A 26,645-nucleotide genomic window follows, 5' to 3' on the forward strand; every position below is an offset into this window, starting at 1 on the left:
AAGGCTGAGGACAACACAGAAATGATCTATTCAGCAGTTTAGCTGCACCCTCACCCGCATGGCTGTACTTAGAGGCACTCCTAGTACATGACTGAGATTATTTTGCTCCTCTATGGCTTTGATAGGAAAGTCAGAGAAACATGAAAGGAAAATGGGTTCAGTAACTAACATCACATCCAAGAAGAGGAGGGAGCAAGGGGGCATGAATCTGCGGAATTCTTCTCTAATAAAAAAAAAGCTCTCAGCACAACTCAAAAGCCTTTCTGCACCGCACAGCCTCTCCTTTTGAGACTAGGCCCAGCCGAGTTGGATGGCTTCCTGCAAGTCTTTTAACAACAAGGGCGTTTAAAGTAGGAAAGAGGAAGAGAAAGTCAGAAAAGGGGCGAGGGGCCAGGGCTGAGCCAGATTTTTGGCTTCTGTTCATAATTCAAGATGGGTCTCTAGATTCAAAGAAGGCAGCACACCTCTATCCGTTTCGTTTCTGCGTCTGCTACCCTCTCTGGGTCCGCAGAGATTGATTCATCACTGAGATACACAGCCGAAGAAGAGAAGGGAGAGTTTCTGTCCTAAGTGTCTGAAAACGAAAAACTTTGAGAAAACACCCAACAGAGAGAGAGGAGAGGAGGCTGTGCTCTAGTGTGGGAAGAGGTGGAGGAAGGAGGCCAAGGCGGCACAACCCATGGAATGGGAGCCTGCGGGCGGGCGCGCTGGCGGGCAGCAGCTACCCGGGCCAAACCCCGGGCAAACTCGCAGGAGCCAACGCCGGCGCCAGAGGCAGCCGCGACGGAGCCCAGGTGCACCCGGGCCTGGGTCTCTAGAGGCCTGGCCCCGGAGGCCCGCGGCCGCGCCCCGGAGGCGGACCGGGGGCGGAGCAGCCCCCGAAGCTGGGCTCTCCCGGCAGGCGGCCCTCAGCCTCCCCGCCTCAGCGAGCGGCAGCTGCAGAGGATGCCCCACGGCGCCGCCCGCCCAGCCCCAGAGCCTCGGTCTGCGGAGAAGCCCGCCGCCCATTGGCGGCTGCGGCGCTGCGTCCCCGCCCCCCTCCGCGTCCCCGCCCCCTCCGCCGCCGCTGCCGCTTCCCGGCTCCTCCTCCTCCCCCTCCGGGAGCCGCCTCTGTCGCCGCCACCGCCACTGCCGCTGCCGGCCGGGGCCCAGCCAGTGCCTGCCGCGCCGGAGTCGAGTCGCAGCCGGAGCCGCTGCCCGCGGCCCCGCCATGAGCGGAAGCGCCGCCGCCGCGGTCGCCGCCGCAGCCGCCTCAGCAGCCGCGGCCGCCGCGCACTTCCAGCCTCAGTCGTCGTCTCCCAGGCCGGGCCCCGCCGAGCTCGGGCCCCCACGCCGCCTGCGCGCCCCACCGCCCCGGCTCGAGCCCCCTGCCGCCGGCCGCCTCAGCCCTCCGGGCCACGGGCCTCTCCGGCCGGGCGCCCAGGGTGGCGGCGCCTGCGGCCGAGCGCCGGGAGCAGGTACGGGGTCCAGGAGCGGGCCAGGCGGGGAGGGGCGTGGGTTGATCCCCGGGATGGGGGTGGGCAGAGGCGTGCGGTCCAGCAGCCCGGCCCCACGGAGGGGGTGGAGCGTTGTCCGGGTCAGGTTTGTCCGGCCCCGGAGCCCCTGGGAGTCCTGCGTCCTCGCTGTGCCGAGCGGCTCACAAAGCGTTTTCCCACCCAGTTGCTAACCGCCCCCTTCCTCCCCCCCCGCCCCCCGAAGAGTGGGCAGGGCAGGACCTCTCCAGCTCTCCGCTGGGCGGAGGAGGAAACTGAGGCTTAGTGGGGGAAGTGACTTGCCCAAGGTCACATAGCCGGCGAGAGTCGTAGCCTGGCTGGGACCCAGGGCCCCTCTGGGCTGGCCCGGGCCCCGAGTAGGGGGCGCTGGAAGGAGGAAGAGCCCCCAGCCCCGAAGAACTGAGGTTGATCGCGGAGGAGGGGGCGCTAGGTCCGTCCCCAGGCACGCCCACCCGGCGCTTTGGGGCTAGTTTAGGAGGAAGCATCTGTTGCGGGCTGGGACCGCGGAGCGGCGGCGGATTTGGGGGCTTGGTGGTGTGCTGGGATTTCGATTTGGGGATCCGCAGAAGGAGAGACTCCTGTGAGGTTGTGCTCTGGGGGAAGAGGGCTTTCTTGAGTGAGTGGGTCAGAGCTTCGGAAACTTCTGATCGCGGGGACCATTTGGTCTCTGCCAGGCCACCTTCCCCACCACTGCACGGATTAAACCAATCCAGCTGGAATTAATAGGAGGGAGGCCTGCTTGCTTTTGTGGAGACGCTGGTAAGGTGTCTTTTCCACGAAACGGCCCGAGTTTCGTTCATGCCCCAAACAAGTGTATATATGACCCTCGTGAAGGCGTTTCTGCTACAGAAAAACCAAGTGAGGTTTTCCCTGGTGGTCTGGACTTGTCACACTTGGGTAACCCTCAGAGAAAGAACAGCTGTCCTGGGCATGAAAAGGGGGAAGGAAGTGAGAGGATCGGGACTAGGTACACCCGCCTGCCTGGTATGGAACTGGGCCGTGTACCCCTTGGGATTCCCGTTTTTCTTTCGAGTAGGTTGTTTTTATTGTAGATACATCTTGGAAAGGAACTTGGGGTTCTAGAGGTGACAAAGATAGAGGAGGGTCCCGTGGAGCGAGAAAATGGAAGCTGTGGAATAGGGGGAACGGAGAGGGTATTTTGTCATTGTGGGGGAAGGGAGATGAAAGGGTTGCTGAAGGGAGGGAGACAGTGTCTAGTGTCGAGAAAAAGATTGGACTGTTTCAGAGAGGGAGCCAAAGGTATAGAGCTTGAAAGGAGTCCTAGAGGAGGATGGTGTCTTACAGGGTTGAGTAATAGGTATTGGTCGGCAATCACTTCGTTTTCTTTTGAGTAAAGACTGTTGTAAGTACTTTTACATAAATGTTTTAGCTGTTCTGCTCCCCACCCCCATTCTCTGTCAGCTTCTAAGGCAGGCCCATAGGATTGTCTTGGAAGTAAGGCTTGACAAAAGAGGGAAGGGAAAGGCTAATTAGCAAATGCATTAATTAGGGCCCTTTGTCCAGGATGATTCCTTGTTTAAGTCAGCTGTTTTCTTGTTGCCCTCCTGCACCTCAGTTTTCCAGTTGTAGTGGCTGTCGGCAAGGTTCTTTGGGAACAGCTCCCCTGATTCAGATAAGATGGTTACATTTTTTTAGAAAACTGAGAAAAACCTATTTGACAGATACACATAAAAGCATGAAAATTTACTTGTCAAAAACTTAAAATCAGGGAAATGCAAATTGAAACATCATTGAGATGCCATTTCACACTTATCAGATTGGCAAAAATTAAATGCTGTGATAATAAAATATTAGGTTATGAGGAAATCATCTATATACTGCTAGTGGGAATGTAAATAGATACAGCCATCATGGAGAGTAACATGATGTCTGGTTGAAGGAGGGCAGTCAAACCTATTTACCAAAAATGCCCATTTCTGGGTATATACTTTAAGAAATCTTTGCACACTTGTCCAAGAAAATAAGAACAAGAATGTTCATTGCTGCTTAAATGTCCACCAACAGGGAAATACATAAATTGTTAGATAGTCCCACACAATTGAGTATTATAGCACTGTGAAAAATAAACTGTAGCCGCATGCATTAAAATGGTTGAATCTTAACATAATATGGAGTGGGCGAGCAAGTAACAGAAGAGTTATTAGAGAAATGTTTCCACTTGCATAAAATCTGAAAACATGCACAGTAATATTTTCTGTGTCTGTGTGCGCTCAGTCGTGTCCAACTCTGCGACCCCATGGACTGCAGCCTGCCAGGCTGCTCTGTCCATGGGAGGAATACTGGAGTGAGTTGCCTCATCCTCCTCCAGGAGATCTTCCCAACCCAAGAATTGAACCGGTGTCTTTTGCATTGGCAAGCGGATTCTTTATCACTGAGCCACCTGGGAAGCTCCCTGTATGTGTGTACATATGTAGTAATAGTATAAAAACATTCATGGTAGCAACACCAAATTCAGAGAAGTGGTTATTTCATAAGAGTGGATAAGGAATGGAATTGGTCAGGAGTACACAGAGGGACACACAGAGGGACACACAGAGGGCTTTAATTATATCTAGTATTGTTATTAAATCTGAATCAGACAATTGCAGATTAAGATTTGCTTATCTTCAATGTAGGGTACAGGGATATTCATTATATTATTTTAAATTTTTTTCAGATGTTTGAAATATTTCTCACATGCAAAACAATTTCTTGTTTACATAGCACAGGGGTTTTGTGCCATAATAATGAAAGTCTGGCTGCAGGCTCTAGCCCTGCGCAGCCGGTTAGGCATGCTGGCTGGTGATCTTTTTCTCACCCCTTTTTGACCTGCAAAGCTTAGATTTGTGATGGATGACTTTTATTTTGGAACAGCTGATAAGGCACGTGGAGGATTTCCCAGTCTTTCTAAACTTTCTGGGTAGACCTAGGTCAGCAGTTTGAGCTTTGTCAGAATATGAGTGTGCCAGGACACTTTCATCCATCAGATGTAGGGAGGGACCCAGAAATCTGATTCTGAACATGTTCCCTTGTAGATTCTGATGCACACTGGAGTTTGAGACCACTGCCTTAGGTTTCTTCTGACTCTGGGCTGTGGTCTTTCTCAGCTTTGCCCAGTCTATCCCCTGGACTGCCTTCTGTTGCTGCTCCTGCATGACTGGGACTAATTTGGACTCATGAGATATTTAGCTCTTTCGCAGGGCATAAAAGAATGATAGGGTTGGAAGCCATTGGATATTAAACCCTTCATAATCTGGGTTGTCTATTCCTCTTACTTTCATGCAGGTATCCAAGAGGCCCACCACCTACTAGGGCTCTTTATTGGGTTTTACAAACTTTAACCACACGTATCACTATATATAGTTTTATAGTTAGTGCAGAGGCAAAATAGTGTCTGACTGAGAAGGAAAACTAGCAAATTGGAGAAAGTATGCCCCCAGAGGTAAATGTATGTGATCTTGTCTTTCTCTGTAGATAATAGTGATTGAGTGTTTTAACTTAGCACATTCATTTGAAGTTCAGTTATTTGAACCTGTAGTCAAAGATTAGGGGCTTTAGGAACAACTCATTATTGCTCTGGACAGAAGAGTTTCCTTTCTCCCAAATTTGCTACTTTTCCTTCTTTCTAGACCCTTTTCCTCTAGTCCTAGTATGTTTATGAATAAATTTATATTAACGTGTGAGGATTTCTGGTGATGGAATATGTGAAATGCCTGTTTGCCATTGGTGAGGTTCTTTCTGGAAACCTATTTTAGAGGTGCAGTTTTGCCCCAGGTACGCTTTTGTAGGGCTGCTGATATAGGGTTGTATAACTTACGCTCAGCCCAGGACACTTGTTTTGTTTCTCAAGTGGGAGTACAAACCCATTTTGTGCTCCTCTTACCAAGATGCACATGTGTGGAACTGTCCCCTTAGTTGGACACCCTTTTCTAATCTTCATAAAGGTGCTCTCTGAACTAGCATGGCCCTGTGGCTTTGGAACTGTTGTTCAAGCTGTTACCTGTCTATACTCATCACAGGCTCTGCGGATAGGGCTGGTCACTGTTGGTCCTGGCTCTCTGCAAGAGTTTTCTTCTTGTGAACTTCTCATGGGAAGGGACTTACCCCTGCCTCTTCATTACCAAGCTCAGTTGAACCAAAGAGGTCAGCTCAAAATTGTAAAATTTGTTATGGGTGTAGAGAAATGTGTACAGAATAAACAGTTTGAAAAATACCATTATTTGTGGAAAGACAATGAGAAAGAAATCATTGAAAAGACAGAAGCATCTGGTAAGCGAAGGAGAGAAAGTAGCTGTGTGCCACGTTTGCTCTTGCATTCATATAGTGCTCATTTTGAGGGGAAATTCAATGCTATTTTTTTCTCTTCCTATTTCTCTCTACACTAGCATTCCTGAATTTCTTAGGACCTGAGGCTTTTTAGCCAGTTTGGAAAATATTTACCCATTTGTATTTTCCATTAAGTGGTTGTTTACATTTCCTGCTGTTTCATTTTTTCTTGGAGAGAGAGGAAGGGGGAGTGCTGAACCAAGGACAAGACTGGACTTCCTACTGCTTCTGCAAATAATGGCAGTGTGTTTTTCAGAGCAGTTGTCATGGAAGAGTGCTGTTCTGCGGGCTCGAGAGGTACAATTTGAAATGGTTTCTGTTGCTGTTTTTATTATTATTTTTAAACGTGATCGAGGCTAATGGATAGAGGGTACCATTGTGCTTTTGCTGCTGTCTTAAAGAAATTTTTTAAAAAATGTATGCAAATAAAACTGAAAATGTTTAACAAAAGTAGTCTTCTGTCCATACAAGGAGAATAAACAATTCTTACCCGAAGCAGTTTCAGGTTTGTTTTTTTTTTTTTCCTGTTTTTATTTTAAATGGATATTAGTGCTATTCTAGGGACTGCTTTGGCAGTTAACCAGAGTGATGTTGGGCAGATGGAGGAGAATGGTGGGATTATTGTGTTAGCCTTTAACAGCAGCTCCTTCCAGTCATGATATGGAAAGCTATCACTGCATTGTCAGCTTTTGTGATAAAATATGCATAGAAATGAGGGAGAGTGTGTAAGTTTTGATATGACCATTTGACCCTGTTGATAGAAGGGAAGCAATGATAAAGAGGAAGAAGTACATACATGGAAGAGAGAGCTGCAAGCAGTCAAGTAATAGAATATTTTGTAGTGCTTCTGGGATGTTCCTTGAGTCGAAAGTTACCTGTCAGTATCTGTTCTGCCTCAGCACCTTTGATTTCAATGTTTGCAGATGGTGCTCACTGATCTTCAGTTAAAGTCTGTTTTATTGTTACAGAGCTGGAAAGTGAGTGGTTTTGAAGACTTAGACTGAAGTAGTAGGGTGGGCATCATTTCATAATCACTTTTGCAATTAGGAGATAGGACTCATAATTAACAAAAATATTTTTGTTTGGCTTTTGGGCTACCTTTTTTTTTTTTTTTCATTTTAATAGATTTGTCTTCCTGTGTAGATTTCTGTTGATGCCTGAATACATGTTTGAATGAGCATTTGTTGGGTGGTTGCCAGTGATTCATGGGATGGTGGTGTCACTGTCAGAGACTTCATTACCTGAAGTACTGAGAATCACTGTCAGAGACTTCATTACCTGAAGTACTGAGAACAGCACAAAGGAGGATATTTCAGCCACAGCTTTCTTTTCTCCTGCTTTTCATGCTTCCTCCTGGGCTTGGTGGTGATCTCTCTGTCTGTCAGGATAGGCCCGGTCCTTTACTCTCCTCATGGGAGGGGTACAGAGGCTTTGCAGAACCTTTGGGCTGGACACCCATGAGTAAAACCCCTCAAACAATATTGAACCAGACCCGAGGGCCACCAGAATGGCCCCAGCTCCTCTTCTTTCCTTGCTGCTTATGTTGCCACCACCGACCCTTTGTTGTGGAGCCTGGAAGGTGCCCCCCTTCACCCCTAATCATACAAAAAGGCTTTGTGCTTGGAGGATGTTTTAAAGGAAGGATCACTGTAGCTATAATTCCCTAAGCACAACCAAGTAATGGGGGCATGCAGGGTAAAGATGGTATCCAAGTACTTGTTGGTAGGGAGAAGTCAGGAGGGGGTTAAAATCATCTGGAGACAGTACCAAAATGATGGATAATGGAGCGTTGTTGGTAATGCTGATGGGAATGTGTTTAAGTGAATACTTTTCAGGGTTTTAAATTCTAATACTTGCAAGATACTTGAAGCTTTAAAAAGCACAAGACAGCCAGAACTTTTTTCCTCCTAGTCTAAAATTGCAACTGAAAAGTACTTTAGAAGAAGGTATGTAGAAATCCAGGCCTACTTTGCTTTATGTTTGTGTTGCCAGAATGATTGATTGCCCAGGAAAGCCAAACAGATAACTTACTTACTATCCAGGGGGACTCTTGCTAATCTGTTTGTTTTTAAGTTTCTAAAAGTTAGCACTGACTGACGTTTTGGGAAGCTGATTTTCCGCTACCACCACCAGAAAAAAAAAAAAATCAATTAATATAGGGATATGTGCTTAGTAGGTCTTCCTTTGTGGCTTAGTGGTAAAGAATTGCCTGCCAGTGCAGGAGATGTGGGTCTGATCTCTGGGTTGGGAAGATCCCCTGGAGGAGGAGATGGCAACCCACTCCAGTATTCTTGCCTTGGAAATTTCACAGACAGAGGGCCTGGTGGGCTACAGTCCATGGGGTCACCAAAGAGTCTGACACACCTTAGCAACTAAACAACAAAATGTGCTTAGTAACCTCTTACATCAACCATCCTGTCATGGTACGCTTCTGAGCTCTGTTGGCAATAAGTCTTCTGGAGAACCCTGTTTACTATGTTAGCTATTAGTGTATTACTTTAACTAGTTTCTTATACTTCTTTCTTTCTCCTCCTCCCTCCCTCCCTCTCTTTCTCTTCTCCTTCCCCATTTTTATTGACAAATAAAATTGTGCGTATTTAAACTGTGCAACATGATGGTTTGGTATTTGTCTACACGGTGAAATGATTACAATGATCAGGTTAATTAACACATTCATTACCTCACATAGGTACCTTTTTTTTTTTGGTGAGAATGCTTAAGATCTATTCTCTTAGCAAATTTCAGGCAAAGTACTATTAACTGTAGTCACCATACCGTACATTAGAGCCTCAGAGCTTACCTATCTTAATAACTAAAGGCTTGTGCCCTTCAGCCAGCATCTCATTTCCTCCACTCCTAAGGCCCTGGTAACCACCATTCTACTCTTTGTTTCTATCAGTTTGACTTTTTAAATTTAAAAACAACAACAACAACAAAAAATAAAAACAAATATTTTTAATTCTGCATATAAGTGAAATCTTATGGTATTTGTCTTTCTCTGTTTGGCTTATTTCACTTTACATTATTTCTTCCAGTTATATCTATGTTTTTGCAAATGGAAGGATTTCCTTCTTTCTTATGGCTGAATAATATTCCATTGCATCCATTTACCCAACTTCTTCATCCATTCATTCATTCATCAGACACTTGGGGTCCTTATCTTAGCTATTGTGAATAATGCTGTGATGAACATGGGAGTACAGACATCTTGAGGAAATCTGCCTTAAATTTATTATCACTTAAGAATACTGGGTAGTCCATACAAAGATATTGCCCAAATAATCCTTAAAAACACTGTACCTATTTAACAGCTAAATTTTGTGAGATTTGAAAATATACAGGGTTCCATTTTATCTACTTTTAATGAAATGTAAGGTTGATTTCTTCCACCCACCACCAGTTTTAGGTACATAAATTGCTCAGCAGTGACTTATAGTTTACCACTGTTAATCAGTTACTTCATTTGCTTCATTGATAATACATATTTCTTACAGTATATATGCAAATAGCCTCTGATGGTTTACTTCACTGCTCTCTGGTGGCCAGTAAAAGTAATGATAAAACATTTATTGAATGCCTACTATATACCAGGCACAGTGAGAATTTCAGATTTGATTCAGATATGCCACAGTTTAGCAGTAGACTCTGACTGTGTGTTAGCTGACCAAACAAATTTTTTTGATCTGCTAACCCCTAATAAGAGAGCAGGGAACATCAAAATTGCATAAATAATAGTGATATGATATAATCTTGATAATTAATATTGCTAAAGCACAGATCTAATCAAATCACAAACTTAAGTGATGGCCTTATAAGAAAAAGAAATATTTTTTGGTTTTGCATTTGAGGCCAGCATAATTGGGTCTTCATTATTCCAGTTGCTGCTGTTCTTCATGGATATTCTACAGGGAAGTTTAATACCCTGTTGTCCATATATTTGTGTGTCACTTTTTCACCTCTATTCCTTTGTTGCTTCAGCTTGGAATGCCTGTCTTCCTCCAGGTTTTCCAAATCATACTAGTTTTTTAATATCTAGTGGTCATTTACTGGGTGCTTATTATGTGCAAGGCTCTGTTCTAAGTGGTTTACCTGGATTAATTCATTTAATTTTCACTACAGTCCTCTAAGATTGATGTTTTTATTATCCTAATTGTGCAGATGAAGAAACAAGATTGATATAAGCAAAGGTGATTACTGTCTTGGCCACTAAAGGGAATTTGCAGTCCCGTTTTACCTTTGCTCCTCCTGAGAAATATGCCCCTCCCCCCTTTTTTAAGTTCTAAATTTTTGTGTTGGGATTATTTATTATAATTAATTTCCTTTTCAGTCATTTATTACTTTCCCACGTAACATGGAGTAGGAGTATGTACATTGGAGTGGGTTCACTTCAGATCAGGCATGTTTAAATTGCTTCTTAGAAAATCTCCCGTGTTCTGTGATTCTGAACACTGGCTTTAACTTGGTGCTTGTTTGGTCACTTAAGCAGATACAAAACTTTTCATGGAGAAGTTTGGCCCTACTCAGAATCCCACCTTTTTGTGGGATTTCCCTCTCTGAAATTAGTACAAGAATGGATGTTAGACTTCTTTTTAACCTTCTTAATTTCCATAATAAACTTTGATTTGTCACAAGCTAAACCATTCTAAACCATTCAGTGGTATAGAATATGAATATTTCAGGTGTCAGCTGGAGAGCCTGGTGCTGTGTTGATGCTGTCTGACAGAGTAGATTATATGGGGAAGATAATGTAGGATGGTACGGTGTGGTTAAGTCCTGTCCAGCTCTTGCAACCCCGGGGACTGTAGCCTGCCAGGCTTCTCTGTCCATGGGATTCTCCAGGCAAGAATACTGGAGTGATTTGCCATTTCCTTCTCCACTGGATCTTCCTGACCCAGGAATAGAACCCTGGTCTCCTGCATTGCAGTAGATTCTTTACCTACTGAGCTATGAGGGAAGCCCTAATGTAAGATGCTGCTGCTGCTCAGTCGCTTCAGTCGTGTCTGACTCTGTGTGACCCCATAGACGGCAGCCCACCAGGCTCCACTGTCCTTGGGATTCTCCAGGCAAGAACACTGGTGTGGGTTGCCATTTCCTTCTCCACTAATGTAAGATAGTGGTTCCCAAATGAACTACTTAACTTAGTTGGTTTGCTTGTTAAAAATATTCTTTAGGTGGCCTACACTTGGAATCTGAGATTAAATTTTTTCAAGCAGTTACAGCATTTCTAATATTATTTCATCTGTACTGTGGGCTTAATAGGCACTGGTGAGCCATCCATTTAGAAAATGTTCTGTGGGAAGGTGGGATTCTGAGGTCACAACCAGGTAGGATAGTTACAGACATTTGGAACATGTCTTTTTTTTTTTCTCATGTCATGTTTTTGAGGTGAGCACTGCCAACTCAGTCTTTTTCTTCTACTTCATTTATGGATACCTGGAAAGGAAAATGAATGCTCCTTTCAAATTACTAAGCAATATGAAAATTCATAGGAGTAAGATAGTGTTTCTATTGTTGAAAGTCACTTAGTCATGTCTGACTGACTCTTTGTGACCCCATGGACTGTAGCCCACCAGGCTCCTCTGGCCATGGAATTCTCCAGGCAAGAATACTGGAGTGGGTTGCCATTTTAAGGCAGAATAAAAGCTAATTAAATCCAGATAATTGAGGAATTTCCACCCACTTTCTGGTTTGCATTTCTTTCAGAAACTTAGCATCAGAACATATCAGAACATAGTTACAGTATGTTTGGGGTTCTAATGAAAGACATTGTTGACTGTCTTTGCCATATATGAGGAGTATGAGTCATGATATCTTGTGATCTGATCATCCAATGTTTCTTTTAAAAACTGCATATATTGTTGAAAACAGAGATTACTATTCCATGATATTTTTAAGTTTTAACTTTAAATAAAAGCTACCATTGTGTGCTTAACAGCAACAACAACAAATAAACCCAAAACTAACAAAGGCAACAAGTCAAAAGATATGCCTTCTTAAAGTGAATCTGTGTAGAATGCATGAGGTTATTAATATCTGTGAAATTAAAACTAAAGTACGAATTTGACTCTAGAATATTGTATATACTTTGAGTCTAGCTTTTGGTAGAACAGTCTTAAAAAAAAAAAGAATTCTCTCTCAGTTGACATAAATGGTATCAACAAACATCTGTGTGAGGTGGGGGTAGAAATCAAACTAGTTTTACCATACCAAAATCTTTTTATAGCACTTTTGAGATGTAAGCATGTTTCCTTTCAAAATAGAATTGTTTGATAGAATAGTTATATAATTTTTCCTGATCCTGTGTAATTAAAAACCCAAGGCCCAAATTCAATTCAAGAAACTTCCTTTCTATGGAAGAAGAATTATCAAGTTGAAAAGGGGCTTTAGAAATTTTGATTCTGAGATTTCTTTAAGATGGGAGAGGCCAGTCAAATTGGGTTTCAGCCCCACAGAATTGACCGTGTGACTTCCTAGGTCTGACGAGGTGGGGACTGTGTTACATTGGGGTGGGGCTTAAGCCTGGTAGGAACTAGAAGTGAAACTGGAAGTGCCTTAAAAAAAGCAGATCGTTGTGTTAGCCCGAGTTTGGCTGCCATAAACAGTGAGACAGAATGATTCTCAAGCACAAATGTATATGTAGTTACTTTGGCAGATTTCCTGAGAGAGTCAACATGTTTGCCTGTGACTCAGGACAGACCTGAGACTCAGTGGAGGAAAATGAGAGAAGAGCAAAGAAGAAGCTGAGTGAAATAGGGGCTTTAGGGTGCAGGTTTTGCAAGAAACTTTCTGAACCTTTGAGGGTGGCAGCAGGAAATTAAAGGTGGAATTCTGGGGACATTTTCCCTCCCTACAAGCTCTGTGGAGGTGGAGGCTGCAGCATGGAATGGAAGGTAGATAAATTTGTAAATGTTGATGACGTTATCCTTGTTACAGCAGAAAAGGTATATCCCTCCACCCTGTGCTTGTTTTGAAAGGATGGATTCCCACTGTATAGTATTAGTGATACAAGCAAAGGTTAGCTAGTCATATAATTTTATTATGCCTGGGGTTAACATTAACTTATTGACATTATTAATATGTTGTTAACAATGTTATTAACATTAACATTCACTTATTTTAAAAGAAAAACGAGAACTTAACAATATAATATTGACTCTTAAGAGCAATACATTTCCAGGGTGGTTTAATGGTAGTTATGTGTTATCCATCACGCACCAGAGATGACACTGCTAACATGCTCTACCTAACTAGAGCATGCTGTGCTGATGTTTTTCCCACAGGAGTGGTAGATTTAAATTCACAGAGGTTAAAAACCACTGCTCTTTCTGCTGGCCTCCCTGCTTCTCATCCCCAGAAACCACTGTTAGATACCTTGTGTGCAGATAGGTGCAGGTAATATGGATGAGGGTTAGGTTTATGACCCAGGACACTTTAATTTACTTATGCATCATGCTGGGATCTAGTTAAAAAGCAATTCCTAGCAAGGGCACAGGTGATGGAGTAGTGGAACTCAAACTTTAGCCTGCGTAGCAGTCATATGGAAGGCTGGTTAAAAGGAAGATTACTGGACCCCACTTCCTGATTCGCTGGAATCAGAAACTAGGGAGGGTGTTTCAAACAAATTCCTAGGTGATGCTAATGCAGCTGTTGGAGGGGGTTTGTGGTTATTTTGAGAGCCATTGAGGATGAGTATAAATAACCCTGAGGAGACTCAAACTGTTCCTCTTGGTTTCTTGAGTATTATTTTATACTGAACTGAAAATGGTGATGGAAAAAAGGTTGCAGAAAGTAATAGAGTAATTAATACTCTTCATGTTAAGCAAATAACGCTTCATAAAACAATTCTACATGTTTTGTTGTGGTGACTATGTGTCTCTCTGTCTAGAAAAAAGTCAGTGACAGACCCCATCAAAATGATGAGAATAAAGATGATTACTTTCGGAGAAGGATCCAGGATTAATGGAGGGTGGGATTTTAACTTTCTGTGTAAGGTTTTCATTTTTTAATGATGATATTGTACTTCTATTTATGTAGTTAATTTTACAGAAAGGTAAAATAAATCTGGGCCAGATACCTTGCATTTACTTCTTCAGGCCTGTCCTTCACCCATTTCCCCATGGCTCTTTGCCACAGAGAGTTCCCAGATCTTCTGGTTTCTGGTTGGGTTCAGCCTTAAGAGGAGATTGAAAAGGAGGAGAAGAATGAGGTCAGAAGGTTTATTCTCTCTCCTCTCAGAATAGTTGGTCTTGTATTACCTGGGTTCTGGTACTGTGTCCTGTCTTTTTTGGGGGCTGGAGCAATAATTGTTCTATTGCTAGCAGGTTCCTGTTCCTCCCCTGTGCTATCTATAGGCCTAACCTCCCAACTTCATAATTATTCCTTTTATAAACAGACCCCCTTCAGATTATCCTAATTTGAGTTTGCCATCTCTGCACTGTTAGGGTAATAACTGATAGACTCTCCCCTGTTATTCCTCTCCTTACTATAATCCCAGAGGTAGTATCAGTGCGATTTTGATGTGTGTTTCTTTCCAGATATTTGCTATACACAGCGTGGCTCTCAAACAAATGAGTAAATAAAACACAAGGGATCATATTATACTCCCTGTTCTTTACATTGGTGGGTTTTTTTTTTTTTAACATCATACTATATATAGTGTGATTATCTTTCTACATCAGTGTAATCTACCTCATTTTTAATAACTGTGCAGTACTCCATTGTGCTTGATAATGGATGTACCGCAATGTAATCAGGTCCTTATATATTTAACATGACTTTTTAAATTGTATACTGAATTTTCCTTAATACTTTAAATCTGTTTCTCACTCTCTTCTGTTGATCTGTCAGTATTCTGGCACCAATATTGCATGTTTTACTTATTGTGGTTTTATATGGGTATTGGCTTTGTCGGGCAACTCCTTGTAGTATTCTTATTTTGGAAAAAGACCTTTGCCTTTCATTACATGCTTTTCCCTCATCCAGGTATATTTTTTAAATGTTTTTGTCAGAGTTACTACAAAGTTTCCACTGGTGTACAAATTGGAAAAGCATTAAGTTTATTAAGTTGGAAATAATTGATCTCATTACACTGTTGTGCCTTTTCATCCATTAATATGATTTTCCACCCCCAATTTTTTTTTGATGGTTCTGTGGCTTTACTGAACTACCAGCAGTTAGTTCTCATCCACATTGTAGATTTTTGAAAGTGGTAACAGGCACATAGGTACTGACATGTAGACTTGTTTGGTGAATCTTCATTATGTTTTCTGGACAACTGCACATGGGTCAGGTATGGGACGTTCTTTTTCCCTTTGGCCTAAACAGCTTTGTTGAGCCTAGTGTCCGTGCACGCATTTGGGGTTCTCATCTCCTTCGTGGAAAATTGCTGGATTTCTTTTGAGTGCCTGAGGGGCATGCTTCTTGAAACCTGCTTCAGGGATGCTGCCTGCAAATGTTGATAGTATATTATCTGGTCACCACCTTGGTGATGCTGACCCACCCTTTTTTGTGGGAGGGGTTGGAAAAGAAGTTTCCAATAATTAAAAAAAAGTATTTTTATTATAAGTTTGTCAAATGCCATTAGTGGAGTTTTGTAGTTTAATTCGCATGTCATTTCCATAGTATTTTATATTCTTCCTGCTTTTGACAGTGGGGTGTTTTTCATCATATTTTTTGAGGTTTGCTGATGTTAGGGAAAGCTGTTAATTTTGTGTATTTATTTAAAAACCTGCCAATTTCTTGAGCTCTTTTAGCCATTTTAATAATTTTTCATAGGTTTTTCTTGGGCATTCCAATTGGACAACTCTGTTATTGGCAAACTTGCTAATTTAGACTCCTCTTCAATACTTCCCTCTGTTATTTTTCTTTGTCATTTCAACTGGCTAGACTGTAACATCCAGAAAATGTCATGTACTTGATTGTTGTCTAATGAGGCTGCCTCAGATGTGTTTCACTGTTCATTGTGGGGTTGACTATGGGTCTGAAACCTAGCAAGTTAAAGAAGTAGTATTTTTATTTATTATAAGTTTGTCTAATGCTTGCCAAACCTGTTGTCTACCTTTAGAGGTTATGTCTTCTTTTTATTTATTTATGCACTGAATTAACATTAATCCATTTTTATTTTTATTTTACTTTCAATTTTTCTATAATCCATTTTTAGTATGGAATTATCTGTAAATTTCTGAAATGGATCTCATAGTACTTGATTGACTTGTTCATATTTAAGGCTTTGGTTTATATTCAAGGAAGAAAAGGTTTGTAAATTTCCTTCCTTGTATCATCCTTGATATCAGGAGTTTGGAAGCATGGACAACCAGCCTTTTAGGAGGAGGGGCAGTAACCATTTTCATCTTGTTTTTTAAGCTTATTCCATTCAGTTTTCGGTTTTTGTTTTATTGTGTGTGTGGTGGGGAGGTAGTCAATTTTGATAAAAAATTTTTTAAGAAAAAATTCTTTTCAAGCTTTGAAAAAGTATGAATGAATTCATTGTTGTTTTTTTAGAATTTTCTCTGTAAGTGATTTTGTGAGCTGTATTTTGTTCTGTTTTGATTGGATTAAAATCTCCTGACGTATTTCCTCATCTGTAAAATAGGTGTAATATAGGTATAATGAAAATGGGCCCATGTATGTGCCAACTATGTACTAAGCAATCAAATGATGGTTGCTGTTATTTTTTAAAAAAATGATTAACTTTTAGTCTTGGATCTATTCTATATTTTTGTATACTGATTGAGGAATTTCTGTTCTTTATTAAATTCTTTTTGTATACCTTAAAATATTTCTTTAAATGTATGGGCTTCCTTGGTGGCTGAATCAGTAAAGAATCTTCCTGTAGTGCAGGAGACCTGGGTCCAATCCCAGGGTGGGGAGGATCCGCTGGAGAAGGAAATAGCAACCACTTCAGTATTTTAGCCTGGAAAATCCCATGGATAGAGGAACCTGGCAGGCTATAATCTATGGGGTCTTGGAGTCGGATACAACTTAGAGACTAAACTGCCACGATACATGTATTGTCTTCTAATTATAAAAATGCAGATTGCAAAAAATTCAAATGTTACAGAAATATGTATTAAGAGAAAATAAAGTCCCTTTATTTGAATTATTCAGGGATTAATGAGAATGGCTTGTTGTATATAATCGGTGTGTGTGTGTTTACTGTGCACATACATATATATGTATGTGTGTAAATGTATTTTAAAATGGGGCCATCCTATATATATATTGTTCTGAAACTTGTTTCTGCTTTATATCTTGGATCTCTTTCCAAGTCAGTATTTATAGGTCTAGTTGTTCTTTGAGAAAAGCTTTATTTGACATGTGATAATATGCATAAAACATGCACATTTTGTAAGTTTACCACTTAGTGAGTCATCACAGTGTGAATACACTTGTGTAACCAATAGTCAGGTCATGAAATAATGTTATTACAGGGACCCCCAGGCACCTTCCATTGGGCTCCCTATCTCATTGTTCATACAATTTAACAGGCTTGTTGAAATATAACTCATATATCATGCAATTCACCCATACTAATTATACAATTCAATGGCTTCTGATATTTTGGTATATTCATAATTGTGCAGCCATCACCATTGTCTGATTCTAGAATCTTCTCATTCCCTGAAAAGAAACCATGTACCCATTGGCAGTCACTCTTCATTTTCTCCCACCTCAAGCCTAGGAAACAGCTATCTTCTTTTTCTATAGATTTGCCTATTCTGGACCTTTTATAGTGGAATCATACAATATATAGTCTTTTATGACTGGCTGCTTTCATTTAGCATAGTGTTTTCAGGTTCATCCATATTGTAACATATATCAAAGCTTCATTCCTTTTCATGACCAAATAATATTCACTGTATGTATGTACTGCATGTTATTCATCCATTTGTCAATTAATGGACATTTGGGTTGCATTCATTTCTGGACTGTTATGAGTAATGCTGCTGTGAATATTTGCATACTAGATTTTTTGTGTTTACGTTGGTTTATATTTCTTTTAGGTACACAGACTCACAGACACACACACACACACACACACACACACCCCAGGAGTGAAATTACTGGGTCAGACTGTAACTATGTTTAACATTTTGAGGAACTGCAAACTATTTTCCAAGGTGGTTGTACCATTTCATTTTACTAGCAACGTATGAGAGTCCTGACTTCATATTCTCATCAGAATCTGTTACGTCTTTTTTATTATAATCATCCTACTGGGGGAGCATTGGTAGTTCATTGTGGTTTTGATTTGCATTTCCCTAGTGATTAATAATATTGAGCATCTTTTCATGCATTATTGATCCATGTAGATTTTAGAAAAAGCTTTGAAACTTTTTCTAATTGTCAGAGGCAGAGCTTAGTAGTATCTTTAGTGTCCTCATACTTTTTATATAAGCATTTCAGTACATCTTTATTTCTCTACTCTCTTTACTGTTTCTTTATAATCCATAGTTTTATTTGTTTGTATATATTGCATATTTTCTTTTGAGAATGATTTTTTAAATGTTTCAGTGTAATTATATAGCCAGATTTAGAATAGAATTTTACATTGTTTTCCTGTTGCTTTCCTTTCTTAGCTATACAGTAACTGTAAATCAATTGATGGATGAATACTGTAGTTTCCAGGATCCATGTTTTCATAGATTATGTATAGGATTACATGAATTGATGACCTTTGTTGTTGTTCAGTCTCTTAATTTGTGTCCAAGTCTTTGTGATTCCATGGACTATAGCACGCCAGGCTTCCCTGTCCTTCACCATCTCCTGGAGTTTGTTCAAACTCATGTCCATCGAGTTGGTGATGCCATCCAACCATCTCATCCTCTGTTGTCCCCTTCTCCTCCTGCCTTCAGTCTTTCCCAGCATCAGGGTCTTTTCCAATGAGTCAGTTCTTCGTATCAGGTGGCCGAAGTATTGGAGCTTCAGCATCAGTCCTTCCAATGAGTATTCAGGACTGATTTCCTTTAGGATTGAGTGGTTTGATCTCCTTGCAGTTCAAAGGACTCTCAAGAGTCTTCTCCAGCACCACAGTTCAAAGGCATCAATTCTTCAGCACTTAGTTTTCTTTATGGTCCAACTCTCACATCCGTACATGGCTACTGGAAGAACCATAGCTTTGACTATACTATCTTATTGGCAAACTGATGTCTTTGCTTTTTAATATGCTGTCTAGGTTTGTCATAGCTTTCCTTCCAAGAAACAAGCATCTTGTAATTTCGTGGCTGTAGCCACAGTCCACAGGGATTTTGGAGCCCAAGAAAATAAAATCCATCACTGCTTCCATTTTTTTCCCCATCTATTTGCCATGAAGTGATGGGACCAGATTCTATGATCTTAGTTTTTTGAATGTTGAGTTTTAAGCCAGCTTTTTTCACTCTCCTTTTTCACTTTCATCAAGAGGCTCTTTAGTTCTTCACTTTTCTGCCATTAGAGTGGTATCATCTGCATATCTGAGGTTGTTGGTATTTCTCCTGGGAGTCTTGATTCCACCTTGTGATTCATCCAGCCTGGCATTTCACGTGATGTACTCTGCATATAAGTTAATTAAACAGGGTTGCAATATACAGCCTTGTCGTACTCCTTTCCCAATTTTGAGCTAGTCTATTTTTCCTTGCAAGGTTGTGACTGTTGCTTCTTGACCCGCATACAGGTTTCTCAGGAGACAGGTAGGATGGTCTGGTATTCCCATCTCTTTAAGAATTTTTCAGTTTGCTGTGATCCATACAGACAAGGGCTTGGTGTAGTCGATGAAGCAGGTGTTTTTCTGTAATTCCCTTTATTTCTCTAAGATCCAACGAATGTGGGCAGTTTGACCTCTGGTTCCTCTGCCTTTTCTAAAACCCAGCTTGTACATCTGGAAGTTATTGATTCGCATACTGCTGAAGCCTAGCTTGAAGGATTTTGAGCATAACCTTATTAGCATGTGAAATGAGTATAGTTGTGGGTAGTTTGAACATAGTTTGGCACTGCCCTTCTTTGGGACTAGAATAAAAACTGAACTTTTCCAGACCTGTGGCCACTGCTAAGTTTTCCAAATTTGCTGACATATGAAGTGCAGCACTTTAACTGCATCATCTTTTAGTATTTGAAATAGCTCAGCTGGAATTCCACCACTTCCACTCGTCTTGTTTGTGGTAATGCTTCCTAATGCCCACTTGACTTCAGACTCCAGGATGTCAAGCTCTAGGTGAGTGACCACACTATCATGGTTATCTGGGTCATTAAGATTTTGTGTGTGTGTGTAGTTCTTCTGTGTATTCTTGCCATCCCTTTTTAATCTCTTCTGATTCTGTTAGGTCCTTGCTCTTCCTGTCCTTTATTGTGCCCATCCTGGCATGAAATGTTCCCTTGATATCTCCAATTTTCTTGAAGATATCACTAGTCCTTCCCATTCTATTGTTTTCCTCTACTTCTTTGCATTGTTCATTGAAGAAGGCCCTTACCTCTCCTTGCTATTCTGTGGAACTCTGCATTCAGTTGGATATATCTTTCTCTTTCTCCCTTGCTTTTTGCTCTCTTCTTTCATCAGCTATGTATGAAGCCTCCTCAGGCGACCGCTTTGCCTTCTTGCATTTCTTTTGCTTTGTGATGGTTTTGGTCCCTGCCTCCTGTAGAATATTACAGACCTCTGTCCATAGTTCTTCAGGCACTCTGTCTACCAGTTCTAATCCCTTGAATTTATTTGTCATCTCCACTGTACAATTATAAGGGATTTGATTTAGGTTATACCTGAATGGCCTAGTGGTTTTCTCTACTTTCTTTGATTTAAGCCTGAATTTTGCAATAAGGAGCTGATGATCTGAGCCATAGTCAGCTCCAGGTCTTGTTTTTGCTGACTGTATAGAGCTTCTCCATCTTCGGCTGCAAAGAATATAATCAGTCTGATTTTGGTATTGACACACAGACATTTGGTGATGTCTGTGTGTAGAGTTGTTTCTTGTGTTGATGGAAAAGGATGTTTGCTATGACCAGTGTGTTCTCTTGGCAAAACTTTGTTAACCTTTGCTCTGCTTCATTTTGTACTCCAGGGCCAAACTTGCCTGTTACTTGCCTGTTCAAGGTATCTCTTGAATTCCTATTTTGCATTCCAATCCCTTGTGATGGAAGGGACATCTTTTTTTGGTGTTAGTTCTAGAAGGTCTTGTAGGTCTTCAAAGAACCGTTCAACTTAAGCTTCTTTGGCATCAGTGATTGGGGCATAGACTTGGATTACTGTGATGTTGAATGGTTTGCCTTGGAAACCAGATAATTCAGTTATTTTTGAGAATGCGTCCAAGTACTGCACTTTGAACTCTTTTGTTGACTGTAAGGGCTATTCCATTTCTTCTAAGGGATTCTTGCCCAAGTAGTAGATATAAGGGGTCATGTGAATTAAATTTGCCCCATTCCGGTCCATTTTCGTCTGATTCCGAAGATGTCGATGTTCACTCTAGCCATCTCCTACTTGACCACATCTAATTTACCTTCATTCATGGGCCTAACATTCCAGGTTCCTATGTGATATTGTTCTTCACAGCATCGAACTTTACTTTTATCACCAGACACATCCACAGCTGAACACCGTTTCCACTTTGGCCTAGCTGCTTCCTTCTTTCTAGAGCTGTTAGTAACTGCCTTCTGCTCATCCCCAGTAACATACTGGACACCTTCTGATCTGGGGGTGGCTCATCTTCCACTGTCATATCTTTCTGCCTTGTCATGGTTTTCACGGTGTTCTCAGGACAAGAAGACTGGAGTGGTTCGCTCCTTCGGTGGGTCACGTTTTGTCGGAATTCTCCACTGAGACCTGTCCATCTTGGGTGGCCCTGCATGGCGTGGCATATAGCTTCAGTGAGTTACACAAGCCCCTTTGCCATGACAGGAATGTGATCTGTGAAGCAGTGATGATCTTAATGACTGATTCAGACATTTTAAAGGTATGGTTCAGTTCAGTTCAGTCGCTCAGTCGTGTCCGACTCCTTGTGACCCCCATGGACTGGAGCACGCCAGGCCTCTCTGTCCATCACCAACTCCTGAAGTTTACCCAAACTCATGCCCATTGAGTCGGTGATGCCATCCAACCATCTTATCCTCTGTCGTCCCCTTTTCCTCCCTCCTTCAATCTTTCCCAGCATCACGGTCTTTTCAAATGAGTCAGCTCTTCCCATCAGATGGCCAGAGTATTGGAGTTTCAGCTTCAGCATCAGTCCTTCCAATGAATATTCAGGACTGATCTCCTTTAGGATGGACTGATTGGATCTCCTTGCTGTCCAAGGGACTCTCAAGAGTTTTCTCCAACACCACACTTCAGAAGCATCAATTCTTCAGCACTCAGCTGAAGCACTCCAATTCTCACATCCATATATGACTACTGGAAAAACCATAACCTTGACTAGACAGACCTTTGTTGGCAAAGAAATGTCTCTGCTTTAAGGTTTTCATTTCCTTGTTGTAACTCGGAGCTTTTTGTTTGTTCTTAATTCATCAGGAGTTTCAAGGTAATATTTTTAGTCAGTTACCCTTCCAGGGAGAACAGCCTAAGATAGGAGGTTTGCAGAGAAAAATGATATAGTCTGTTTCTTCATTATCAGCGAGATGAATAGAGAAACCAGATGGACAGACTAGAGAGCATGGTTCCATTATTTGGAAGAATCAACTAATCCCAGAGCATCATACCTACTTGCCTTTGTTCAAATATAATATGTATGTATCTCCATATTTGTGTGATTCATCAGTACCACTCTTGCCTCTATGGCTCCTTTTCTGAGTTATTACATATAGTTTATATCCAGTGTATTTTGCCTTAGCCAGAAGTTCATATTGAGAACAGTTCATATTCAAATCTAAATGGAAATACTCCTTGAAGAGTCTATAAGGGATGGCCCACAGGATGATATTACAGTGAGTTTTCCAAGGCATAGGGACTAGTATTCAATTTTATGGGCTCAGAAACTAGGCTTTTTTTGGCATGTCTCCAGGTGATCAGACTTACACTGTCCAAGTAACAAAAGGCTTATATCCAAACTGAAAGCACAAGTTTATTAATTTGTAAAGTGAAAGGGCCTTTTTAACAGCTTGGTGGTGATGGTTTATTCGCTAAGTTGTGTCCGACTGCTTGCAACCTCATAGACTGTGGCCTGTCAGGCTCCTTTGTCCATGGGATTCTCCAGGCAAGAATACTGCAGTGGCTTGTCATTTCCTTCTCCAGGGGATCTTCTCAACCCAAGAATCGAACCCAGGTTTCCTGCATTGCAGGCAGATTCTGACTGATTACTGACTGAGCTACAATGCAACAGATAAATATGAGTTTCTACTGTGTACCAGGCCTACTTACTGGGTATACAGTAGTGAACAGAAACAGTTAAAACTTCTGCTCTTAAGATGAAGCTTGCATTCTGACGATGTGAGACAGACATTAATAAACACATAATATGTCATAGAAATGGTAAGTTCTAAGAAGATAAATGGAGGAGGGTAAGGAAAGATGAGCAAAGAAGGAAAGGATTGAGTGCTGTTTGAGTCCATTGGCCAAAGAAGGCCAGAGGAGTGCTTGCTGTCAAGGGGCAGAAGGGAATTCTGAGCGGCTAGAGAAGAAGGGTGACAGGAAGTGGGATGGTGGTCTTCTAGGCCATTATAAAGACTTTCTTTTTGGCTTTTGTTCTGAGTGAGATGAGATCACTGAGCAGAGGAATGATGAATGATGTGACCTTCTTTTTAGCTGTGTTTCTGGCTGCTGTGCTGAGGAGTGTAGGGAGGTTAAGGATTGAAGGAGGAAAAGCAGTTAAAAGGCTGTTTTGGTTGAGCAGGAGGTGAGGCGGTTTGCCTGCTTCTTGGTTGCAGCTAGGAAGTCAGCCCTTGTCTATGTAACTATTTTTCCTACTTTTTGAAACTGCTCTTGCCAAGATCAGTGATAGTGAGTTGATAAACCAATGGACATTCAGGTCACATCTCACTGTGTGTCTTATCAGAATTCTCCATAGAATTCTCCCTCTTTCCTGAATCATTATCTCTTGACTTCTTGGATAACCATGGTTTTCCTCTCACTTTTGTGTGTAATTTTTGTTAGCCCCTTCCCCTCAGTCGCTGCAGGTTTGAGTTGCTTAAGGTTTGGTTTTGTACCCTCATCTCTTCTGTTCTCTCTTGATGATATAATTTGTTCCCAAAGATTTTATATATCATTTATATGCTGAGAATTTCCAAATTTATATTTTACAAGGAACTCATATTTTACATGTCAAAATCTAAACGTATTATCCAGCCAGAACTGAAGAGAAACTGATCTTCCCCTGACTCCCCATTTTCCCTCTTAGATAATGACATCCAATTGCTTAACCTGGGAACCTAAGAGTCATTTCAGGCACCTTTGTTTCCCCCCGCCGCACCCCCTGCCCCCCATCCTTCACCGAGTCCTTTTCAACTCACCTCCAAAGTGTTTCTTGTAGCTTTCCATTTCTCTCCATAGAGTCCATCTCGCCTTTTTCCTTTCATTTGGTCCTCACACTTCTCTGGCTTTCCTCCCATTTTCTCTGCACAGCAGCCAGAGAGCTTTTAAAAGAATAGGCCGCACGGTTACTTAAAACAATTCATTGGCTTCCTGTTGCACTTGAACTTGTCCAGTTTTTCCTTTCCCTCTCACAAGCTGTTTTCTCTGCATAGACTTCTCATTCTGCCCTTTGCTTGGTTCCTCCTCATCCGTTAGCACTCAGCTTTCCTCTGAGGCCTTCCTTGGCTATCCTGTTCAAAGGAGGTTCTACTTCTCTGCTCTCTCATTACACTGTTTTTTCTTCTATAGCACTTAACCACAATTTACAATTACTCATTCATGGGTTTACATATGTGGCCCAGATACTTGTCCCTCTAAGTCTGGTGGAAGAGGTGGGTTTGTAGTTGCATTCAGAAGAAGCTGCAAATAATTTTTCACTTTGTCCTAGGTGAGTTCCCAGAAGCCCATTCTCTGATCTTCCTTTCTATGACGTCCCCCCCAATCCCCAAGAGTGGGGAGATCTTTGACAGCTGGTGTTCAAGCCTTGGTTGTCTTGTTCCTGGGTCCATCCAATAAGGTGGTTTTGATCATCATGTTCTTCACAAATGAACATTTATAGGACAGACCAAGACCTTCCTCTTATTTGGCTATCTCTCCTGATTGAACTTTGGTATATCCCAGAGTACTTCCTTCTGATCACCAGTTTGGCATTGGGAACAATGGAAGGAATGAAGGGTATCAGGTCGCCTTATCCTTCCCCCCAACCCCTTTAGAAATTGTCTTCCCTACTAGGCTGCAAGCAGCATAAGAGTTACTCTCTCCTGTTTTCACCATCATGATGTACCCAGCGCTTATGTAGTGCTTGGCACTTGGTAGCACTTATTGGCACATATTCTCTGTATAGGATATGCACAGAATGGAAGTAGAGCAAAAACAGGTAGCTCCTTTTGTGAGAATTTCATCTAAGTGATAGGAGGCTTGATGGAAAATCTTCCTCTTATCAGTAAATGCCTCTGGTATCCGGAATATTTATCCATGTCCTCTCCTCTCTGTCTGTCTCCTGGGCAGGGCTGGACATGACAAGAGTGGTTTTAGAATCTGTTTCTCATTGCTGATTGCCACCTTCAGGTAGCCTTTTGTTTCTTTATATGTGTTCATGTCACTGATTAAGTTAGTTCTTCTCCCAGTCCATTAAGTGTTCTGGGCCTAGGAAAAACCTATTTCTTACCACTGCATTTTGGAGAAGGAAATGGCAACCAACTCCAGTACTTTTGCCTGGAAAATTCCATGGATGGAGGAGCCTGGTAGGTAGGGTACAGTCCGTAGGGTTGCAACGAGTCGGACACAACTGAGCGACTTCACTTTCTTTCTGTAGTTCATTTTGGAGAAGGAAATGGCAACCCACTCCAGCGTTCTTGCCTGGAGAATCCCATGGACGGAGGGGCCTGGTGGGCTACAGTCTATGGGGTTGCAAAGAGTCGGACACGACTAAGCAAGTAACACACACACACGCACGCACACCACTGCATTTTAATTTACTTCACCATCTGAATCAACCCAGTTCTTGTCGTAGTGAGTAGTGTGGGGCAGGCACTTGGACCCCCATACTTTGTTGCTACTCTATTTAATTTTACTCCAGTATGTGTGTGTACTTGATAATTTGACTAAACCAGTAGAGATGGAAGAAAGTTCTTTTTATTCCTGAATTTTCTGTTTGGTTCCTTAAGCTTTGAGTTAGTTTCTTCCTACTTCTGGTCACTTATGCTGGAAAAGTAAACTATGAGGTTTACAGCTAATACAACCTATTCTTCCTTTCTTCCCTCATTTATTTAGAGGTGTCATGTCTTATTTATTTTGGTTTGTAATGTCATGTAAGTTTCATGTGTATAGCATTATATTTCTACTAATATATATACTATGGCATACCACCAAAAATTTAGTTTCCATCCATCATCATACAGTTGATACCCTTTGTCCCTTTCACCCTTCATCCCACTCCTTCCTCTCTGCTAATCGCTAAGAACAACCTATGTTTAATACTCTCCAGTACCTTCTATGGAGAAGGCAGTGGCACCCCACTCCAGTACTCTTGCCTGGAAAATCCCATGGACAGAGGAGCCTGGTAGGCTGCAGTCCATGGGGTCGCTAAGAGTCGGACTCTACTGAGCGACTTCACTTTCACTTTTCACTTTCCTGCATTGGAGAAGGAAATGGCAACCCACTCCAGTGTTCTTGCCTGGAGAATCCCAGGGACGGGGGAGCCTGGTGGGCTGCCGTCTCTGGGGTCACACAGAGTCGGATACGACTGAAGCGACTTAGCAGCAGTAGCAGCAGCAGTACCTTCTATGTTTGTCAGACACCTG

General features: G+C 41.9%; 1 protein-coding gene across 8 annotated transcripts in view; it reads left to right on the forward strand.

The window, feature by feature from the left end:
• Nucleotides 1–892: 892 nt before the first annotated feature.
• RNF38 (ring finger protein 38) overlaps nt 893–26,645 on the forward strand; it is a 129,260-nt gene continuing 103,507 nt past the window's right edge. For 4 of the 8 annotated variants that reach the window (XM_069576161.1, XM_069576164.1, XM_069576162.1 and 1 more), the window contains exon 1: nt 1,102–1,457. In XM_069576161.1, coding sequence (XP_069432262.1) covers nt 1,211–1,457 — 247 coding nt within the window. In that variant the 5' untranslated portion in view covers nt 1,102–1,210. Of the gene's footprint in view, nt 1,458–12,343; nt 12,710–26,645 lie in introns of those variants that run through there. The other 4 variants (XM_069576165.1, XM_069576170.1, XM_069576163.1 and 1 more) reach the window with 3 other exon arrangements.

Source organism: Ovis canadensis, chromosome 2 (assembly GCF_042477335.2).
Source record: "Ovis canadensis isolate MfBH-ARS-UI-01 breed Bighorn chromosome 2, ARS-UI_OviCan_v2, whole genome shotgun sequence".
NCBI classification, from domain to species: Eukaryota; Metazoa; Chordata; class Mammalia; order Artiodactyla; family Bovidae; genus Ovis; species Ovis canadensis.